The sequence below is a fragment of the Crocodylus siamensis genome, chromosome 5 (genome assembly GCF_052110815.1).
Source record: "Crocodylus siamensis isolate JL-2025a chromosome 5, ASM5211081v1, whole genome shotgun sequence".
NCBI classification, from domain to species: domain Eukaryota; kingdom Metazoa; phylum Chordata; order Crocodylia; family Crocodylidae; genus Crocodylus; species Crocodylus siamensis.
Genome location: NC_143399.1, coordinates 175,777,219 through 175,797,373, shown reverse-complemented (window position 1 = coordinate 175,797,373; position 20,155 = coordinate 175,777,219). Strand labels below are relative to the sequence as shown.

Below are 20,155 nucleotides of genomic sequence, written 5' to 3'. Positions count from 1 at the left end.
TTCCTCATTACTAGAATTTCCCAATTCACACTGGAGTCTGTTACTGCAGTGATCCTCAACTGGGGCGGTCATATACTGTTGGGAATCCAGTAAAGGATCACCCCAGTATACAAGTAGTTGATGATAGTCCTACAATGAAAACAGAAGAAAAGGAGCTTGGCATCTTAAAATACTTCTGTTGTTATTTACTACCACTTGTTCAAATAACTCTAGTTATATATGACATATTCACTGTAGTTTGCCATTTCAGTGATCCTTTGAAGGTGCCTCTACGTGTGAGGAGATAAGCAGATAAGCACAGGCTCAAATTTATTCCTGCCTTGCTGCTCCCCCACCCCCATTGCAAAGAGGTAAACCTTGTAATATACTGTTTTCTGAACTGGGATGCCACTCAGTTCACATTTGTGGAGTGCTGCCTTGAATTTAGTAAGGCTGAGAACCACAGCTCTCCTGAAAACTCAAGACAGATGGAGGTGGTTAACCACAAACCAGGGAGAGCACTACTATAATGGAGCTGCCAATTTTATTGTACATTGTTTGGAATAGGCAGCCAGTTAATTTGATTTTCCAGATTGGTGTTCCAGCTGAGGAATGCAGCAATTGTCCTGGTAAGCAAAGCCTCTCTGGTTATTCTTAGTTTCTTAAAAGTCTGGTTTTGAGATACTCATACCCTGGCCATCTTATACTCTTCACTAGCCTGGCAAAAGTGAAATAGTGGGATTATTACGAATAGTACTCCTAAAATAAAAATAAACAGTAAAACAAAAACATATTAGATGTTATATTATTAAAGGTAATCATAAGTCATGTATACATCTCAGCTTCCACAAAAAAAAAAAAAAAAAACCATCTTTAAGAGCCTTTCACAACAAAACAATGAGAGCATCCTATTTAGTGCCAATGATATTTATTTAGTTGTAAGTTTGCCTCTCAACATTGCTGCTTATATCTATCAATTTTGGAGTGGGGGAGGGAAGGAAGGGAAAGAGGGAAACCCATTTAAATTTTAGAAATGTTAACCGTATCTAAAAATGGGATCCAAAAAACACAAAACTTTCATTTTTAAATTATAAAAAGACTACTTAATTTCAATGTAAACTATATTTTACAACACTGATATCAAGCAGAATTGTTTATGAAGGCAGTTCATACTCAAATACAGATTATATTGCATCAAGACAACCATTTTACTTGTAATGAAAATTAATTGTTGCCAGTTGTAAAAAGAGTGATTCAAATGAGTAAAATGTAGTGAAATGCAAGCATCTCCCCAATAAGGATAAATCAGGCATGCAATCTATTTTACAGACAAAAACCCTCCCACTTTCTTGTGGATCTTTTGTAGTCAGACCCAGCTACAGCATCCTCTCCAGATGACTTACCACCACTTTGTTTAAGCTGACAATTAAGCATGACACACAGAATTGGTCCTCCTCAATCACAAGCAGTAAAAAAGAATTCAAAACAAAATACATACTTATTAAACATATTCATAGCATAATAATATACCTTTGTGCATTTCAGGTTATGTTTCATGTTCCACAAAAACTCTCAGCCACGTTTCACCACTTACTATTTACCAGTTCCTTCAAGTGATTCATTACTATTATACAATTTAAATATTTACATTTAACTACTTGTTTGTATACCTTAATGCTGAAGTAGGAATTTTCCCCCACTGTTTTAAATGGCAAAGTGCTTGTCTTTGCATGTATGCATGAACACACACACCAAGCTAGCATCAAATGTCAGGGATTTTAGGTCTTGTTTTAATAATCACTGCCTTCATTACTGAAACAAGGGGAGGGGGGTAGGAATCAAAGTGGAACTCCAATGCTCCTCAGGGTCTCTGTTCTCAGCCCTAGCTCATACTACTGCATAGAGCTTCTGAGCTCTGGAAAGCTCCATCCAAATAGAACTATTCCTACAAAAATACAAGATCTGCAGAACACCCAGAGAACCAGGAAATTCTTGCATTGCAAAGCACACTACCTTTCCTAGATTCCCAATTCTGCCTGCCTTACACAACTATACAGACCCTGATAGCATGTGTAAGGTCCCCAATTCCCCTTTAAGTTCCCCATCCTGCTTAAAATTTACTATTTTAGCAGTAGTAAAATTTACCTTTTGGTTGCGCACAAAGGCCCTATCCTTGTACAGAAAAACAAGAAATTACCTTGCTTAGGAAGACCTATAGAAGCTAAGGACAAATAGAGCAGAACAAAAAAGGGATGCATCTCGCATATGCACTTCTACTAAACAAACATGAATAGAATAAAACACTAAAAAAAAAAAAGACGCAAAACAAAACACCGAAAGAGGCCAAAATTAATGAGCGTTCAATAGCTAAGGGGCTAGCCTGGGACTCAGGAGACCCATATTTCACTCTGTATTCTGCCCAATTTCCTGTGACCTGGCTAAACTCACTTTATACCAGGGGTCTATGTTTTCCAGAGAGGGGACCTAGCTAAGGTCTGAGACAGACAGGCAGTAGGACCCAGCTGCTTCTGCTGCTTCTCCCTGCCACCCAACTACAGGGTGGTACAGGGTGTGTTCCCCTCTGCCAGACCATGTTAGTTGTCAGGGCCTTTAGCTGACCACCCGTAGAACAGATCAGTAGTTCTCTACCTCACAAGAAATTACCTGAATAAAGACACTGATTATCCTGAGATGCACATATTCATTTATGGTCATTGTAACTGCAGTAAACTAAGGAGTTATAAACTGTCTGCTGCTACTGTTTGATCAATAATAAGCTTAGCTTTTGCTAATACTTCATTGTTTTTAAATTAAACCTAGGCTTTAGATCAGAGGCAGGCAATTATTTTGAGTGGAGGGCCGCTTCCCAGTTTCAGCAGGCTGTCAAGGGCCACATGAGTAGCCCCACCCCTTGACAGGTGCCCCACCTCCTGGTCACCATCTTGGGACCAACATCCCAGGGCCAGCACTGGTGGGGCCCAAAGTGGAGCACAGGCTGGCAGGGGTCTGTGGAGCCGAGCTGGCCTGGACTGCACCAGCAGGGAGGGGGGAGCTGGCCTGGCTCCATAAAGCCCTTGCCAGCTGGGACCACGCACTCCTGCCACCCTGCTCTGGACTGCACAGGCACTGGCCCCGTACTCCCACTGGCTCCCCGCCCACTCACACCCAGTGCCCCCTAGCCCTGCAGTACAGGCAGAGGACAGTGCACAGCTTTGACTCCCTGCTCACTAGCAGGGAAAAAACTAGTGCTGAGCACGCGGAAAAGTGGCCCCTCACTTGTCCCATGGTCGGTGCCCTGCACTGCAGGTGCTTGCAGCCCATGTAGGGCTGTCTGAAGCAGGCACAGGCAGCCTGTGAGCAGCTGCAGCATGGGGCCCTGACCATGGGGCAGGCAAGGGGCCACTTTTCCCCACGTTCAGCACCAGTTTATAACCCACCCACATTGCCAGCCTGGCAGTGGGGCTGGGTTACAAGGTGGTACTGAATGCAGGGGAGAGAAAGCAACGCCCCCCCCCGTGCCCGATGCCACATGCTGCAGCCACTTGCAGCCTGCCTGGGGCTGCCTGTGCCTGCTCCGGACAGCCCTGCACAGGCTGCACATGCCTGCAGTGCGGGGCACCGGCCATGGGGTGGGCAAGGGGCCACTTTTCTCTGTGTGGGGAAGGAGCCCAGGGAAAAGCTGAGAGCAGAGGGTAAGCAGCCCCTCCCCTGCCCCACGCCCGGTGCCCTATGCTGCAGGCACTCGCAGCCCACGTGGGGCTGTCCGGAGAGGGCACAGGCAGCCCCACACGGGCTGCAAACAGCTGTAGCACAGGTCACCGGGCATGGGTGGGGAAGGGCCGCTCCCCCCCACCCCCTCGCACTCCTTCCTTGCCCGGGGTCCCCCCCCACCACTTACCTGCCCCAGGGCAGCCACATGCTCCCAGCCCAGAAACCCAGCTGGGGGGCAGGGCCGGACAGGCCCACTGTTGTTGGAGCCCACTGGGCTTCCCTTGGGTCCTACTGCCCTTAGTTCTTGTCACTTTTGACAGGAACCAAGGGCAGAGAAATTTTAATTTTTCAAATTTTTTTAGGGGCCCCACAGGCCAGATAGAATGGCCTCCGGCCCACAGGCTGGCCCACTCCTGCTTTAGATTTTAGTCCTGAAATGGCTAATTACAATCAATCAATCATATACAACTCCGGAGTTATTTGAAAACTTTTGTCGTCATCTACTACAACTTAATCTAAGTAAAGTTCCCTTTCTTCTATTTTCATTGTAAAACCATCATCAACTACTTACTTAGCATGTGTCACTTGTGATACTGACCCTTTAGTATACCTGAAGTAAATGCATTTATTATGTATTTAATATTTCCATCATAAATTTAAAACAAACCATTTATTTTTAGCAATGTTGAAATTTACAGAATTTGTTCTAAAACAAGTTTGGAAAAAATGGTTATCAAGTTATTGTGACAAATTTAAGAACAAATGGCATGGCAGCCCTAGGACATTTTTATATAAATGACATTTCTCAAGCACACCGTGTTAAGTTAATCGCATATACCTGCATAAAATTTCAAATGATACTATTCAATTGTGTTAGTGAACCTAAAAGACTATACAAGGTTACCAGCTGCCCAGCAGTCTCAGTTAAACAGTGTTTTGCAACACTTTAATTAAAGGTAGTTAACTTTACTGCTTTTAAATGACAAACGATGAGCAAGAAAACCAGCATGTCTGGTTTACTCTATGCTAGACTTTTGACGTGTTAGCCACACAGTGATGCATTACATTAGCGCTCTTATAATTTATCATGAAGAAAAGCACTCCCAGATGCTCTTCTGTGCCACTGTCAACCATACCAATTTCAATAAAGCTATGCTGCTGTGGACAGGAATTGCAATTTTAATAGCCTCACTGCTGCAAACAGTCCTTCTACTTCTCTCACATTGAGTGATGACCCACAGATCAGTTTTCTTAATACATCTGCAACTTAACTTTCACAAACGAGTAACCAATTTCATTTTCACTGTATTTCTACCCATAACATTTTTCAAAGGAAGCCAGCCACATGCTTCCAGCTGGCCTGAAATAAAGCAGGCCCTAGTCACTGACTCAGATGATTTGAGACCAGCTGAAGTCATTCATTCAGAGCACATGTGACCAGGTGGCCCAGTATATGACCTAGTCCCTAGCCAAGATAGATATTACTCAAAGCGGTCAACTCTACCAAATGAAGACCAAGGGGACTCAAAAGCCAATGCTAAGACCATAAGCAGTAGGCCAGCTGAGAGGAAAAAAAAAGCATACCCATTTCATTAAAAAAAAACAAACCCCAAAACTTAGAATCTTTGGAATCCACTCTTCCAAGCAGGTACAAAGGTTACAAAATAGCAGGAAGGATGACTAGTACCAAATATGAAAATAGCTGTCTCTGTTAATTACGTGGATCAGGAAAATCAGGACCAAAAGACAGGAGTATCCTCAGGCTCTCATTATATGGACCAAGACTTCAAATACCATCAGAGATGGTTCAAAAGGGAGCAGAGGAACCAAGAGACATGAAGCCTGCTATGCATCCTCTTATTTTAAGCTAGAATCTGATTTTGTATTTATCAAGTTGAAAGACCATTCTTGGTTCTTATGAAGGTTACCTGCTAAAGCCAAGATGATCAGTGGTTTGAAGTTGGTACTCTCCCTGGACAAAAACTGTGTTACTGATAGAACACACTCAGAAGAAGCCCTCTCTGGAACACAACTTTAAATAACGCAGTTCTACTAATGCCAGGGTGTGGGGCAAAACATTCAATTTACAGAAAGGGTTGCTAAGAAAGAAAACATTTACAAGAGGGAGACACTGTGTGTCAGGTTGGGCTTAATAATGCTTTAATTACATTGTTCTTTTTCATTTGGATTTTTTTTTCATTTTTCAGCTGTAGAAATGAAAAAAAAATGTGTCTGTACTGACCAAATAAGCATTGCCTGTTATCTAGAAATATGCATCTTTTAAAAGGGGAATGATAAAGTCTCAAAAGTATTCACCTCTCTCCAATTACTCTCCAAATCCAGCTCTCACTAGTTAAACAGTTCAGTCCTTTACACAGAAGCACAGCCCCTCTTCAGCTGACCCTCTTGAATTCCCCAGAATCAATATGCTTTCTTGCATCACCACTGCCTTCTGGGTACAGACTAGATGCGCTAGCTATTGTATGGACTGTGCAAAGTATCTGGACTCAAAATAGTCAACATGTAAAAAAGAAAATATAGAAAGTAACCAAGAAACAGCTATTTTAAAAGCTACCATATTTTACTGTGAGCAACTGCATAATGGGTTCAATGACTGAACTAGTTACATCAGTGATTCTCAGCTGGGTGTTGTGAGGTCCCCCTCAAGGGTGTCACAAGACAACTGTGACACAAGACAAGCTGACACTGTGGCAGCAGCCAAGCAAAACCACCCTGTGTGCATTCCTGCTGCATTAGGGCTCTCATCAGCCTAAAAGCAGCAGCTGGCTTGGCTGTAGGCCTTTCCAGTCCAACCCTTTCCACTCTCCTCCTGGAAACAGTGATCTATGTGCCTGTCTCTTGGAAAAGCACAGGAGGGACTAGACTGGGAAAGTCTACACAGTACAAGTCAGCTCTTGCCTGGTTACAGCCCTAATGCAAGAGCACGTGTATGTGCTACAGCCTTTTCTGGGCTGGCTGTGAATGAGGCACATGGCAATTTTATCTGGAGGCAGCAAAACCCAGCAGTGAAACACTGAGCTAAGTTGAGGCAGCACCAACAGTGGTTGTCAACCAGGGATAACAAGACATTCTTAATGTGGCAGAGGGATGCCCTAACCATAACAACGTGAGAACCACTGATTTATACCCATCAGATCACAGTAAATATTTAGACATCTACTCTAAACATTGCTATTGTCTCTTATGTGAAAAAGATCATTCTAAGAGACATGGAAGTAACAAGTAGAACTCCAGCAGCGATACCAATTAACTGAGAGCACTTGCTGTTCTCTCCCCAACAACTATCAGTTGCCACTTCCTCCTTTCTTCCTATGAGGAACCCCTGCAATACGTGATATCTCAATTCCCCCACCAATCTCGTGTTTGAGAAGTGAAGAATCCAGGCAGCAAAAACAAATTCAGGAGAGAACTTCAAAAGTCACTGTCTAATACACATCATTCACTGCTTCCTTCGTCTTTTATTCTGGACTACTATAAATGCAAATTAATACTATTATAATTAAAACAAAAACAATTATTTTAAAAAGTGGTTTTTTTAAAATAAAATAAAATTTTAAAAGATATGCCTATGTTAAAGCCTAAATTTACTATAACAAAAGTATTTAGCCAACATGATGAATAATAATCCTTCATCATGAGCTTCAATAAGATATTAGTAATGAATTCCCTCTAATTCCACATACATAAGAAGTAGCTTGTAAGCTTAAGCTTTATAAATAAGGCTTAGGATGACATGGATGGTACTGTATTAGGTATCTCTGTGGGACAAAGACTTTTGCAGCTACAGTATAACCCTAACACTACCTTTGGCATTTTTTGTAGATTTGTGAGCTCTTGGTTGTCAGAGACATTACCAGGGATCACTACATGGCTCTATCTATATCATTTACAATTGTTGTGGCACTTTTGTTCAAATGTTGTTATTGTCAGTTTTGCTATACAGAATATTTTAATGGGAATACTTTATTTAAATTTTTTCTGAAATCTGAAACACTTAAAAGTAATTTTGAATTTTCATCCTATGGCCCTTTCATCTAAACTGTAAAAAAAGTTGGTTATCTAGTAAGCGATTCATTTTAAACATTGAAATCAAAAATCTGAATAACTACACCGGACGGAATATAATTTAAACAGATTTGCAGAATAAATCTCTAAGTAAATAATTCAAAGATGCAAATAGAAAAAAACATTACTAAACGATGATTTACTGCAATAGAGCCCAAACTTTTCGGCAGGTCTCACATCAGTCTGCACCCTCTTCTAATGCCACTAATTCCCTTCCCTGATCTTTTGCTCAGCCTTCTGCTCCTTGCTCTGTGCTCCCCAACCAAGCTGCCTCCTACCTTGTGCTCCTTGTCTGATCCAAGGTTCTTCTGTCTGCTCTATCTGCCATTGTGCTACCTGTTCCCTCCCCAGTCTTTTCCATGCCACACACAAATGGCTGCCTGTGCCACTTTGGCATCATGCCACAAACTGGCCACTCCTGATTTACTGTTTTATTCTAATTATGATTAAACTTGGCAACCTCCCTACTTAGGTTACTCTCCCCCTTCTGCTGAGTGGCTGTCCACACTATCCTCCCTAAACCTCCACCAACTAGCCTTTTCATCTCTGCCTTTCTCCACCAGCTCTCCAGGTACTTTATTTCTTCTCTCTCTCTTTTCCCTCCAGGCCTCCTGACCCCCTTCCTTCTGACTTTTAGTCAAACCCAGAGAATGAAAAATATTCCCAAAACGACCAACCAATTCCCCAAAGAAAGCAAAGAAAAAGAAAAGGAAAATTAGACTAACTTAGCATTTGCAAGTCAGCATTTTGTTTGTATGCTGTATCTCATTTGCTTTGCCTCTCGTCTAGGTAGTACACATTGTGGGTCAATAACTCTCTCCCACTGTATTTCAATGATCCCCAGCCCACAATACCCTTTAATGTTGCTTATAAAGCAGATAATCTAAAACATGGGATGATGGAAGAGCAAGGTACCTTTAGGAAGTTACTTGCTCAGTACTGATGCTAATGACCCAGTGAACAGCACCTTACCATAAAGGAGCCCTGGTCTTAAAGTGGCACTGGGCATCACTATAATAGCATCTAAAAACCTTCCACAAAATCAAGCAGTAGTGACTGAAGTTCACTGTTGCCTCACTTAATATTTAGTTACCTCATCTCAGCACTGAAATCCCCAAACCTGAATTAGGCACCTAGCTTTCCCATACATGGTATGGAATGTAGGAACCTAGGTCTAAAATTCACAACAGCAAGCACACTGAGCTGGAGAACACCTAAACTAGCCAATGGGAAAGAGAAAAAAGATAGGTGTCTGAAAAACCTCCTCTCTGAAGCTTAGGAACCTCTTGTATGACCATCCAAGAAGAGGGTTCACAGCCACAAACATCTCCTAAAGATTAGTCACCCATGCCAGGCGTGGCAAACCTGCAGCACATATACCACAAGTAGCACTTGTGCACTGTGCAGAACATGCAACAGACTGGGGAGGGGCAAGTAGCAAAGCAGAAGATAGGGCAGGGAGCAGAAAGAAGAGCACAAGATCAGGCAGAATAAGGGGATAGGAGTGGTTCTCTCACAGGGTGGAGGGCTAATTTGTGCCACATCTGCCAAAAAATCCCTTTTGGAAACAAGAGATTCAGTCTTGCCTTTTCAAGCAACCAGAAGAGAAGACCGTGGTGGTTCTCCTCTTCTAATAGCATAGTGATCAAAGTAAGGGGAAAGGATTACCTTAAGTGCTGGAGGCTGCAAGCCGGAGAGGAACAATGGAAAAAAAAAAAACCCTCGTCATACCCTGTTCACAGTCCCTTTCAGCATCTACTCTCTGCCACTGTGTGACACAGGACACTGGGCAAGATGGACCCATTGTCTGACCCAGTAAATGACAATTCTTACATTATTTCTTAGGGAAATATATTTTATTGGACCAACTGTATAATTGGGACACAGTCAAACAAACTTGTGTGCAAGGCATTCTTCATCAGGTCTGAGCACTGAGAGCCAACAAAGCATAGTAAAAATAAAACTAGTATTAATAATACTACTTATTACCAAATTGATTATTGTAAAACAGTTTTAAGAGGGGAGAGGGAATTTCCAGGAGTAGCAGACACAAGTAGCTGAAGAAAAGAAGTTGATTACTGAGAGAGAGGCCTATCAAAAGGGAGGTGGGCGTTTCTTTCCTGTGGGGAGAACTTAGACATCAGGTAGGCTAGGACAGGCCACAAAACCAATATCAGTGTAAAGTCCTTGGTTCCTAATGTCCAGCCAGCTTATGAATTTTTGTTCCCAAGTGCATCTTTTAAAGTTGTTGGGTAGATTCCACTTGAGGATGAGGACACTGGAGGTCACAAATGGAGAGACTGTTCTGTGATAAATGTGCTCCTAATAGCATATAAGCGTCTTCCTTTATACCTGTCCTGTGAGAATCTGTTCTGGTACCTAGTTGCTGTTTGGTTAATGGAGAGATGTCAAATTCATTCAGCCCCATCAACCAATCAGGTCACTGAGCTGTTCTGCAGACCAGATCAGGCCACGCAGGGTGTCCCATGCAGCAAGCACCCCATACACAGTAAGCCCCAATTCAACGCCAGCGTGTGCTGCATGTCGGGATGGACTGGCCATACACAAAATCCAACCCACGTACCAGACAGGCTCCATGCCCTGCAAAACTTCAAGAACTCTCTGTCTTAAATAATGCAAATCATAAAAACATGAAAAGAATTAAACATTAGCAACATAATATTAAAAGTTTCTCAAGACCACAGACACTATTCATTTCACTTACTGACCCTCATTTCCACAATAAGAGAACATTTTCTGAGCATTTTCTACACCAGCCTAGCCCTGACAGTATGTAGCTAACACCTAAGCACAGCTGGAAGTCAGAAACTTCATATTCCTCTGCTTATGTTTTCTGAAAGGCTCAATCTGCTAGACTCTCAGAGCACGTGACAAGCATTGACAGGATCAGTTTCCACATACAAAATGTCTTATTTTAAGAGATGACCAGAGAAGCAGTGGTAGTAGTAACCCTTATCTAAAAAGAGGAAGACTTCAGCTCTATTTCCTCATCTTGAGGACATTCAAACTCCTATCTCCCCCACCTCCTAAGACTGTCATATCCAGGGACTAGACAATATTCTGGGAGGAGTGCTTTTCACCTTTCCTGCTGAGGCTGTGCTAATGTGCAGGAGAGAATGCAAAAAGCACTGGGTCAGAGAAAAACAGCATGACTCTGCAGGCTAGCTGTTATAGCACTCAGAGAGGGGATCCTATTGTCTAGTCCCTTTTCCCCCAATCTGTTTTTCTGTTTTACATTAAAATGTCATTGACCAAAATACAGAAACTGTCTTGGGAAGTGGGGACCGGAGCTCCAGGATCCCCTCTACCAGGGCTAGATTAAGGGCTAAGGTAGAATCAGGCTACTTTTTGCTTCCCCTCTCTGGCTTAATGAACCTTGAATATTTTCCTGTACAACACAATTTCAACAGGGTAAAAAATGTTCCCCAACCCATGATAATGCTTAACTCTTGGAAAGAGGGAGACAAATGAAGGAGCTATTTCTGGGCCAGGGGATCTAGCCACTAAGCTATTACCTAAAAAGGGCACTCCCTCTATTCACCATCATAATCACCATCTCCTCCAATCACATAATTTTTTTTAAAGCAACCAGTACTCAGTTCTTTAAATACATAGGCATAAGAAACTACCTTCATGAGAGAGTTCTGGCTATAAATCCAAATGAGTTGCTTAGGACATGTGCCAATGTGTAGCCTTTCTTGTACACTAAGTTGAGGCAATTCCTGATGGCTGTTTTGGATCCCATTCTGAGCATAACCCCTTCCATGTATTATATAAGGAAATTAGGCATTTAATATAGAGTTCTAGAGTCCACTAAAGTCACCAGACACCTCCCCTTAAGCACTGTGGTGCTTAATTTGCAGACATTTAATTCCTCTCTTACATCTTACCCTATAGCTGCCTCTGATACCTGTGCTTGAAACTGTAAGAGTACCTAGTATAAAACTGAACTATAATGGTGAAGTACAGAACATATGCAAACATGGGGCAAATCCAGACACGAAACAACATGACTGCCTTACTCATTCTCATACTTTCGCACCAGAGTTACCAAGATGTCAAGTCTTTGGTGAATCACCGAAAACCAGCAGATGCTGCAATCTTTTCTTTGTTTTCACCTCCTGGATAGCATTTAAAAAATAAAATTGTTTTTCTAATATTGCTTTTTAACATGAACACTCCCTATAATTGCTTCTGGGATATGACGTGACCATGACTAAACTCACTAATGAAGCAATTATTTGCTATAAAGAATGGGGTTGTCAATATTTAATATTACAATGTGCTTATTGCTATTTTGAGACCAGCACCGGGGCAGATTTAAAGGAATACCAAACCACAACAGACTGAAAAGTATGGCTTTTAAGGCAAGTTATGCCCCCAATATGCCCCATGTACTGTTTTCTTGAGGGTAAATGTACCTGTTTAGCACTGAACGTTCCTGATGCTTTTACAGAAATGCTGACATTAGTCACATGCGAGAGACCAGCTTCATTTCAGAAGACAGCTGTGGCAAGGGGCTGGCAATAACTCCTAGCTAAGCTTGCCCTCTCACCAGAACCAGCGCACCTCCAAAGTCCCCGCTGTCTCACATATTACACATCCAACTAGTAAATCCCACAGTACATTGAGACCAGCTGCACTTGTTAACTAACTGGCACACGGTAAAAAGGAGACTCCACCTATTAAAAAGAAGCCGGCCGGCTATAAGGTTAGTGCTTAGAAATGTGTAACTGCCCCACAGGAGGTTTCTACCCCGCTCTCACTGCACTGCGCAGCAGGGCATCTTCGGCATCACTGACCCACACCACTACCGCCCGCGAGAGACCTGCCCAGCCGGGCGGGCGAGGACCCCACTGCCCGGACCCCGCGCAGACTGTGCGGGGTGGTTCCCTCGGGCGTGGGTCCGGGGCCGCATCCCGTACCCAGGCCCGCGGGGAGCGGGGCCACTCACCCACGTCCTGGTCGAAGGGGTTGGTGGTGAAGAGCGGCATGGCGGAGAGCGCTATGGGCCGGGGCCGGCAGCGGCCTTCACTTCACTCCGCTCCTCCCAGTCAGGGTACAGCTGCGGAGCCGCCGCCCCCGGCACCCGAGCCAGCGCCGCGCGGCATGCTGGGAACAGCGGGGCTGCTCACCGCGCTGCCTGCCTGCCTGTCCCACAGGCTCTGCACCGACGCCGAGGGACTGGGACCATAGCCTCACCGCTTTCTTGCCCCAGGGCAACGGCGGCGTCTGCCCGGCCCACACGGGGCTTGCTGGTGGGAGCCTCCGGCTGGTCGACGCTGAGGCCCCTCAGGCACGCGGGGGCAGCTACGACCCTGATAAAGGAGGAATCCTGCCCTCCAGGTCGCGCAAGCGCAGTGTGGGCCCGGCTAGGTTGCTTGGTGTGGGGTAGAAGTGAGGGTGCTAGTTGCTGTTTGGTTTGCCTCTGCGGCACAGAGCTGGCTTCCCTTTGCAGCGAGCTGTCTCCAGTGCCTGGCAGGAGTGAGGGGGCCGATCCGGGTTTCACGGGGCAGCAAGTAGCTAGTTCCCAAAGCAGCGGGTTCCTGCATAGGAGTGACGCTGGGCTGCCCAGACCTGCATCCAGACTTAGCGACGTGTTGGCGGGACTGTGACGACTAGTCACTGTCCATATGATAGGGAGTAATGCTCAGATAGTTGATCACGAGACTCCTTCCTAGGTGTGGCCCCATCAAGCTTCGTGACTTCATCACGAGTATGATATCCCCGGATAATCTACATCTGCGCCTGGCTTTGCCGTGCGAGGCTCAGCCAGTTTGTTCTTTCAAGAGCTTTTAGTACAGCACTGGTTAGCTGGCTGGGTGCGCAGCTGTTGGTAAAGAAAGGGTAGAAAGAAGGGGAGGGTCCTAAAGGAGATGTATCAGCTGGCATTACAAGAAAATAAATGGGAACAAAATGCATGGGGGGGGAACCCGAAATTGATACTAATTTCATCAAAGCAGGAATCCCACAGTTAAAATACATTGCAAAAGCATCCAACTAATAAGACTTTGATACTTCAAAGCAGCTCTTACGTAGAATTGGTATCTAAGCCTGAAAAAAGGTCTGCAGAAAAGGACCTGGGGGTTTCAGTGGACAATAAGCTGAATATGAGCCACTAGTGTGCCCTTGTTGCCAAGAAGGCTAATGGTATCCTGGGCTGCGTTGGTAGGAGTGCTGCCAGCAGGTCAAGGGAAGGGATTACTGTGCTCTTTTCAGCACTGGTGAGGCCACATCTGGAGTCCAGTTTTGGGGCCCCCACTACAGAAAAGATGTGGACAAGTGGAAGAGAGTCCAGCAGAGGGCAGTGACATGTGACTTATGAAGAGTGGCTGAGGGATCTGGGCTTATTTAGTCTAGACAAGAGAATATTAAGTGGGGTTTTAATAGACTTTACCTGAAGTGTGGTTCCAGAGAGGATGGAGAGAGACTGCTCTCAGTGATGGCAGAACAAGAAGCAATATTCTCAAATTGCAGCAAGAGAAGTTTAGGTTGGATGTTAGGAATAACTTTGTCACCAGGAGTGTGGTGAAGTACTAGGAGAGGTTACCTATAGAGGTGGTGGAATCATCCTTGGAGGTTTTTAAGGCCCAGGTCAACAAAGCCATGTTTGGAATGATCTAGCTGGGGGTAGCCCTGCCTTGTGCAGGGGGTTGGGCTAGATGACCTCCAGAGGTTTCTTCCAACCCTAATTTTCTATGATTCTATTAAAATTGGCATCCAAAAATCCCTTCTTAGCTTCCAAATATCAGGGGCTGCTGAAATTCATCAGGTACTTTTATGTGTGACTTCAAAATTCCGCAGGTATGTGTAGCTCTTCTGTGTATAACCAAAACTTCCCCAGAATTTGCCTTGGCCAAATAGGGATCCAAGAGCTAGGTCTTTCTCTGCCATAGGGAGAGTTTTCCAGTAAATTTTTGACTGAATAACAAGTTGGTGGTGCACTACTTATGTGTGGTTAGAACACTTGCCATCAGTCTGAAGGGATATTGAACACTCCCAGGAGAATTCTCCCAATCCACAGGCTATAGGCTACTGTACCTGGTAGAAGACAGTCAATATTCGACTTGAGTATTGGACCAGAGAGAATGATTGTAAATACTAGTGATGACGGCCCTTAGCTAGAGAAGATGATTGTAAACCCTCTTCCTGGGATTGTTTTAGTATTTTTTCCTATGGCTGCTTAACATAAAACACTCCAAGAAGTAGGGCTTGGAACCCAGTGTCTTAATCATTAGATTAAAATTAGTTCCTAAATTACACCCTGTGAGCCCCTTTGATGCAGCCCGTGTTTTAATAAGTTTGTGCAATAAATATTGAGCCACAGCCACTCTATTTGACAGGAAAACTTGTAGGGAGCACATCCAAGTTTTCAGTCAGGCTAGTTATGTGCAGAACTATCCCTTTGAAATAGGCTTCAGTGGCGAAACTTTTGAGGACCCCGAACATCAGTAGCTAGCAACAACCTTGGTAGCAGACAGGTTGGTGGGCTTGCCAAAATGTGGCTGTAGGCCTAAGTCATTGAGTAGTCAGGTTTCATGTATGTTGGTCCTGAAATGGTACAAGTATTATTCTTGACCAAGTTTCAGGAAACTTCGGTAGCAGGAAAAATGGAATGAAACCTACTTTGCTATGGCACAGTGAGATAAAGTATTTTGCTTAATTTCCAAGCAAAATATATCAGTCATAAAGGAGTAAAACATAAAAATAGCATTACAATACAAATCATAGTTTTTACAATGAGTTTGTCAGTGACTGTCAAAAGTTACAACTAGAGCTGTTGCGAAAAGCCTTATGGCAAAAGTCAGTTTTTAAAAGGGCTGTCTGAGGCAACAAAGTTACATTGATCAGTTTTGCTGTGGCTCATGAAACAGCAAAGAAGGGTAAACTTTCAAAGACTGCATGTTGAGATTTCTGTACATAGTTTGCTCAGGAGTCTGCATTTACTCAAGGTCAGCATGTCTGAAATGGCAGTGTGACATAATAATGTTGAAGACAAATGCTGTGCAGTTGAGGCAAACAGCATGACATGGGCATCTCCCATTTGTGTCACTACAGACAATGCCCCATCCATGATTGAAACTAAAACTGGAAAGTGGCACTAGTAAACCAGAATGTTACTGAAGAATATGATGTGGGCATAACTTATTACCACTGCATTATGCATTAAGAAGCTCTTATTGTTCAAGTTCTCAGGGATGGACTGTGTCAAGAAGTTGTGAATTTCATCAAATTTAGAGTAGAGGCTTCAATTTAAGCAGTTTACGGCCATTTTAGAAAATTTGGAGATGTCATCTATTTTACAATAGTTTGATGATTAAGCACAGATGCTACCCTGAAACACTTTTTCTTTTCTCTTGACTTCCTTCTGAATGAAAAAGGACAAGGTTTTACTTATCTGACTGGTATTTAGTCAGTATCATTGGCCTTCTCAACAGAGTGAATGTGAAGCTTCAAGACGTTGATGGTATGATACTCTTCGGGGAGGTGAAAGATACAAATACTTATACAAATACAAATACTCCTCAAATACTTCTGCTTTGAAAGACAACAGTAAACCTGCTTCATTTCTTAAAATAATATTTTTGGGTGCTTTCATTCAGGAGAGGGTTCTAGGCTATGGATCCTGCTACGGACTAAGATACCTGCTTAGTGCTTACAGCCGATGTCCAGGTTCCAGAGCATGGTGAGATTTAAGACTCTTCCATGTGCGCGCTTAGCCTGTCCTCTTGGACAGCTTCAGGCAGCTCCAGTTCACTGTGCTGATTGTCAAGATCATCATTTTGGAGAATCTGATTCTTCTCATGCACTATATAGGGTACTTATATACCCACTAAGGGTCTTGGATTCCCCTTCAGGCTCCTAAAAATTAAGTTCCAGCACCTCCCTGCTTTATACAGTCAGGCCCCAAATTTATGTTATTTCTCTCCCCATTCAGTCAGTGTCTGTGATTTACGAATGTGGTCTCATATGCCAGAAATAGGCTTTCACAAAATCCTTTAGAAAAACTGCTGAAGAGTTACCATTCTTCTACACACAAATGTCTACAGACTGTTAGCCCAGGGATCTATGATATGTTTGCCATACTTCACCTGTTGTTTAGAACTGTTTATGCAGATGCTAGTATTTAATTAATAATATTCAGTTAATTATTCATGCAGCTTATTCAATTCCTGCTGACTAATCGGTTTGAAATGTTTCTGGGTATGTATATGTGTGTCTTCACTGACAATAAGATGCATGCGATAAAATGCAGAATAATATGCTATCCCTATTTTTCATGGATCTTTGACTGCTCTTTGACTATTAATCTGTCTTTCCAGCCTTAAACTAATATTCTAGCCCCAGAGAAGCCTCAGGCAGCCATGATTTTTATAACAACCTGTCACAGAAAAATTGCTTCCAAGTTATAGAGAGCTAATTATCTATGTTAGTCTGAACTTTGGCAGAAGACAGGGCAGGGTGGCATCTTAAAGAAAAGACTAACTCATGGAAACATATGCCTTCCATGTTACAGAAAAACTACTGGAATTTTTTTGTATTTCTGTATTTTTTTTCCTTGTAATGTACATGTGAAGAAGGTATTATTTAAAAATCACTTTTCTAAAATGGCATTTCTTATAAAATATAAGGTACATTAAAGTACTGTTATCTCAGGCCTTAACAGGTCTATAGTGTTAGATCTCATTGGAAGCTAGATAATTCCCCTTCTGAGTGAAATAAAGTTGCTTCTAAAAACAAAGAGATATGGGATAATAAATTGTAAAGTCATGACATATGTTGAAAACTTGTTGCAGGACATGGCAAGAATATATGTGGCTTTCCCTGATCTATTCATTTTGTGGGAATTTTGTGGGATATTCTACATCTAGTGAAGAAGGAACCATCATTTATCAGTGTCTGAAAACTGGACTTTAAAGTATATTTCAAAGCTACGTTTAAATCCTTACACTTTAAGAAATGTCACACAAATATCACGATTTGTGACAACCCCTGCCCCCGCAAGTCTGTTTTTAAAAATCCTGGATGAAGGTTGATATCTATTCTCAAGGTCCCAGAAATTAGAAAGACTTTGAAACACCTATGTCAAACTTCATATAACACTGAATCTTAATATTTTATGTAAGGGTTAGTAGCTGCTTCTTTTTATTAATAGAGCAATAAAAGAAAGGCAGTTTTGGTTGTTGAAGGAAAACACTCTGGGCCACTCTGGTGGTGGACGGGTCTTATTCTACCTGGAGGGATGTGGGCAGTGGGGTTCCGCAGGGCTCGGTCCTCGGGCCCGCACTGTTCAAAATCTTCATCAGCAACATGGACACAGGGGTAAAATGCACCCTGTTCAAATTTGCAGATGACACTAAGATGTGGGGTGAAGTGGGCACACTAGAAAGAAGAAATAGGCAGCAACCGGATCTGGACAGGCTATAGTAATGGGCAGTTGAGAACAGGATGGGTTTCAACACTGACAAGTGCAGGGTACTACATCTGGGGAGGAAGCACCAGGAGCAGCCCTACACGTTGGGAAACTCTCTTTCGTCAGTGCAGAGGCAGAGGAGGAACTTGGAGTCATTACTGAGGCCAATATGAACATGGGCTGACAGTGTGTGCATGTGGTCAGGAAGGCCAACCATAACTTGTCATGCATCCACAGATGCATCTCAGGCAGGTCCAAGGAGGTGATCCCCCCACTCTATGCAACAATGGTCAGGCCGCAGCTGAAGTACTACATCCAGTTCTGGGTGCCGGACTTCAGGAGGGATGTGGACAGCATGGAGAGGGTCCAGAGGAGGGCCACTCGTATGATCAGGGGGCAGCAGGGCAGGCCCTATGAGGAAAGGCTAAGGGACCTGAACCTGTTCAGCCTCCAGAAGAGAAGGCTGAGGGGGGATCTAGTGGCCTGTTACAAACTAGTCAGGGGGGCCAGGACCAGCAGGCATTGGGAGAGTCCCTGTTCCTCCGAGCACTCCCAGGAGTGACAAGAAATAGCGGTCACAAGCTGGCAGAGGGTAGATTCAGGCTAGATATCAGGAGGCGCTACTTCACTGTCAGGGGGGCTAGGATCTGGAACCAACTTCCAAGAGAAGTGGTGCTGGCTCCTACCCTAGTGGTCTTTAAAAAGAGGCTGGATGAACACCTTGCTGGGGTCATTTGACCCCAGTACTCTTTCCTGCCATGGCAGGGGGTTGGACTTGATAATCTGCTCAGGTCCCTTCTGACCCTACCCTACCAACTATGAAACAACTATGAAACTATGAAATTCTCTGCTGGTGGAGCTCTTCTGACTTTCTGTTTGTTAACCATCAAAGAATACTTGTCATTTCACATTGCAGTCTGCCTTCCTTCCATCTCCGCTTCATAGATGCTTATAGCAGCAATATAAGAAAATAATATTTTTAAAGCAGACATTAATGTTTTGCCTGTCATTTTTGACAGAAACCTTTTAGTAGTAAAACATAGTAAGAATTAATTTTTTTATTTTTAAATGAAATGGTCTTACATATCTTGATAATTTACCTCTGTATTTAAAGTATTCCCTGATCTTACTAAAAGAGGACTTAGGGAATACTTCAAATGCTATTAACCAAAAGTAGAACGTTTTTGAAGGTGGTGACTGTAAATTTAGCATATATGAAGTTTCCTAAGTTAATATCAGTGTCCCTAGTTTACTGGGTTAACAACCGTGTCTGTTTAAGCTTTACTGGTAGCACTTTAAAACCAGAAGAAACAGGTTGCTGGTCTAAGTATCAGGTTCTCTGAAATCCCAGGCTGCAGTTCTACCCAGGGTGATGTGGCTTCTTGAGCTGGATACTTTTGGTATGAAGCAGTTTATCACACAAGGCCAGATAAGATTTATGAAACCAAACTTTTGGACGTTCTCCATAAAGGTAAAATCCTCATGACAGTTTAAGAGAAAAGGTTTGTTGGTCTGTGCTAGACAGGGGTGGATCCAGGGAAGGTGCAAGGATGCAGTTCCACCCCCTATTTTGTTTCCTGGTCTACTCAGATTTTAAAACCAACTGCCTGTCAGTGGCAGCAGCATTTCTATTCATACAGCAGACAAAGTCAATTGACTCCCTGGATCATTATAAGCTACTTGATTCCTTCTAAATTCTTCATTCCATAGGCATTAATGACCCTCTCTCCTTTTTAACAATCTTGATTCTTAACTTATCCAGGCTAACCTTTCTTCTGCAATTCTGCTGTCTGTTAGCTGCTGCTGGTAATGTAACTCTGATTTCACAGTCCTGCAGACTGTTTTTACTTTAGATAAAAATATTAACTCAGGTGTGGAAATAACTTTCAATGATGCATTGGATGCACTATCAAGATACTCAACAAGGCTACATTTTACTTTATA

The 20,155-nt window shown here is 43.2% G+C and overlaps 1 protein-coding gene across 2 annotated transcripts in view; it reads right to left on the bottom strand.

Annotated features, from left to right (window-relative positions):
- Positions 1-13,059, bottom strand: part of STAM (signal transducing adaptor molecule) — a 56,928-nt gene extending 43,869 nt beyond the window's left edge. Inside the window, exon 1 of one of the 2 annotated variants that reach the window (XM_090047234.1) lies at positions 12,752-13,059. In XM_090047234.1, coding sequence (XP_089903360.1) covers positions 12,752-12,791 — 40 coding nt within the window. In that variant the 5' untranslated portion in view covers positions 12,792-13,059. The remainder of the gene's footprint in view (positions 1-12,751) is intronic. The other variant, XM_090047232.1, reaches the window with a different exon arrangement.
- Positions 13,060-20,155: the final 7,096 nt, after the last annotated feature.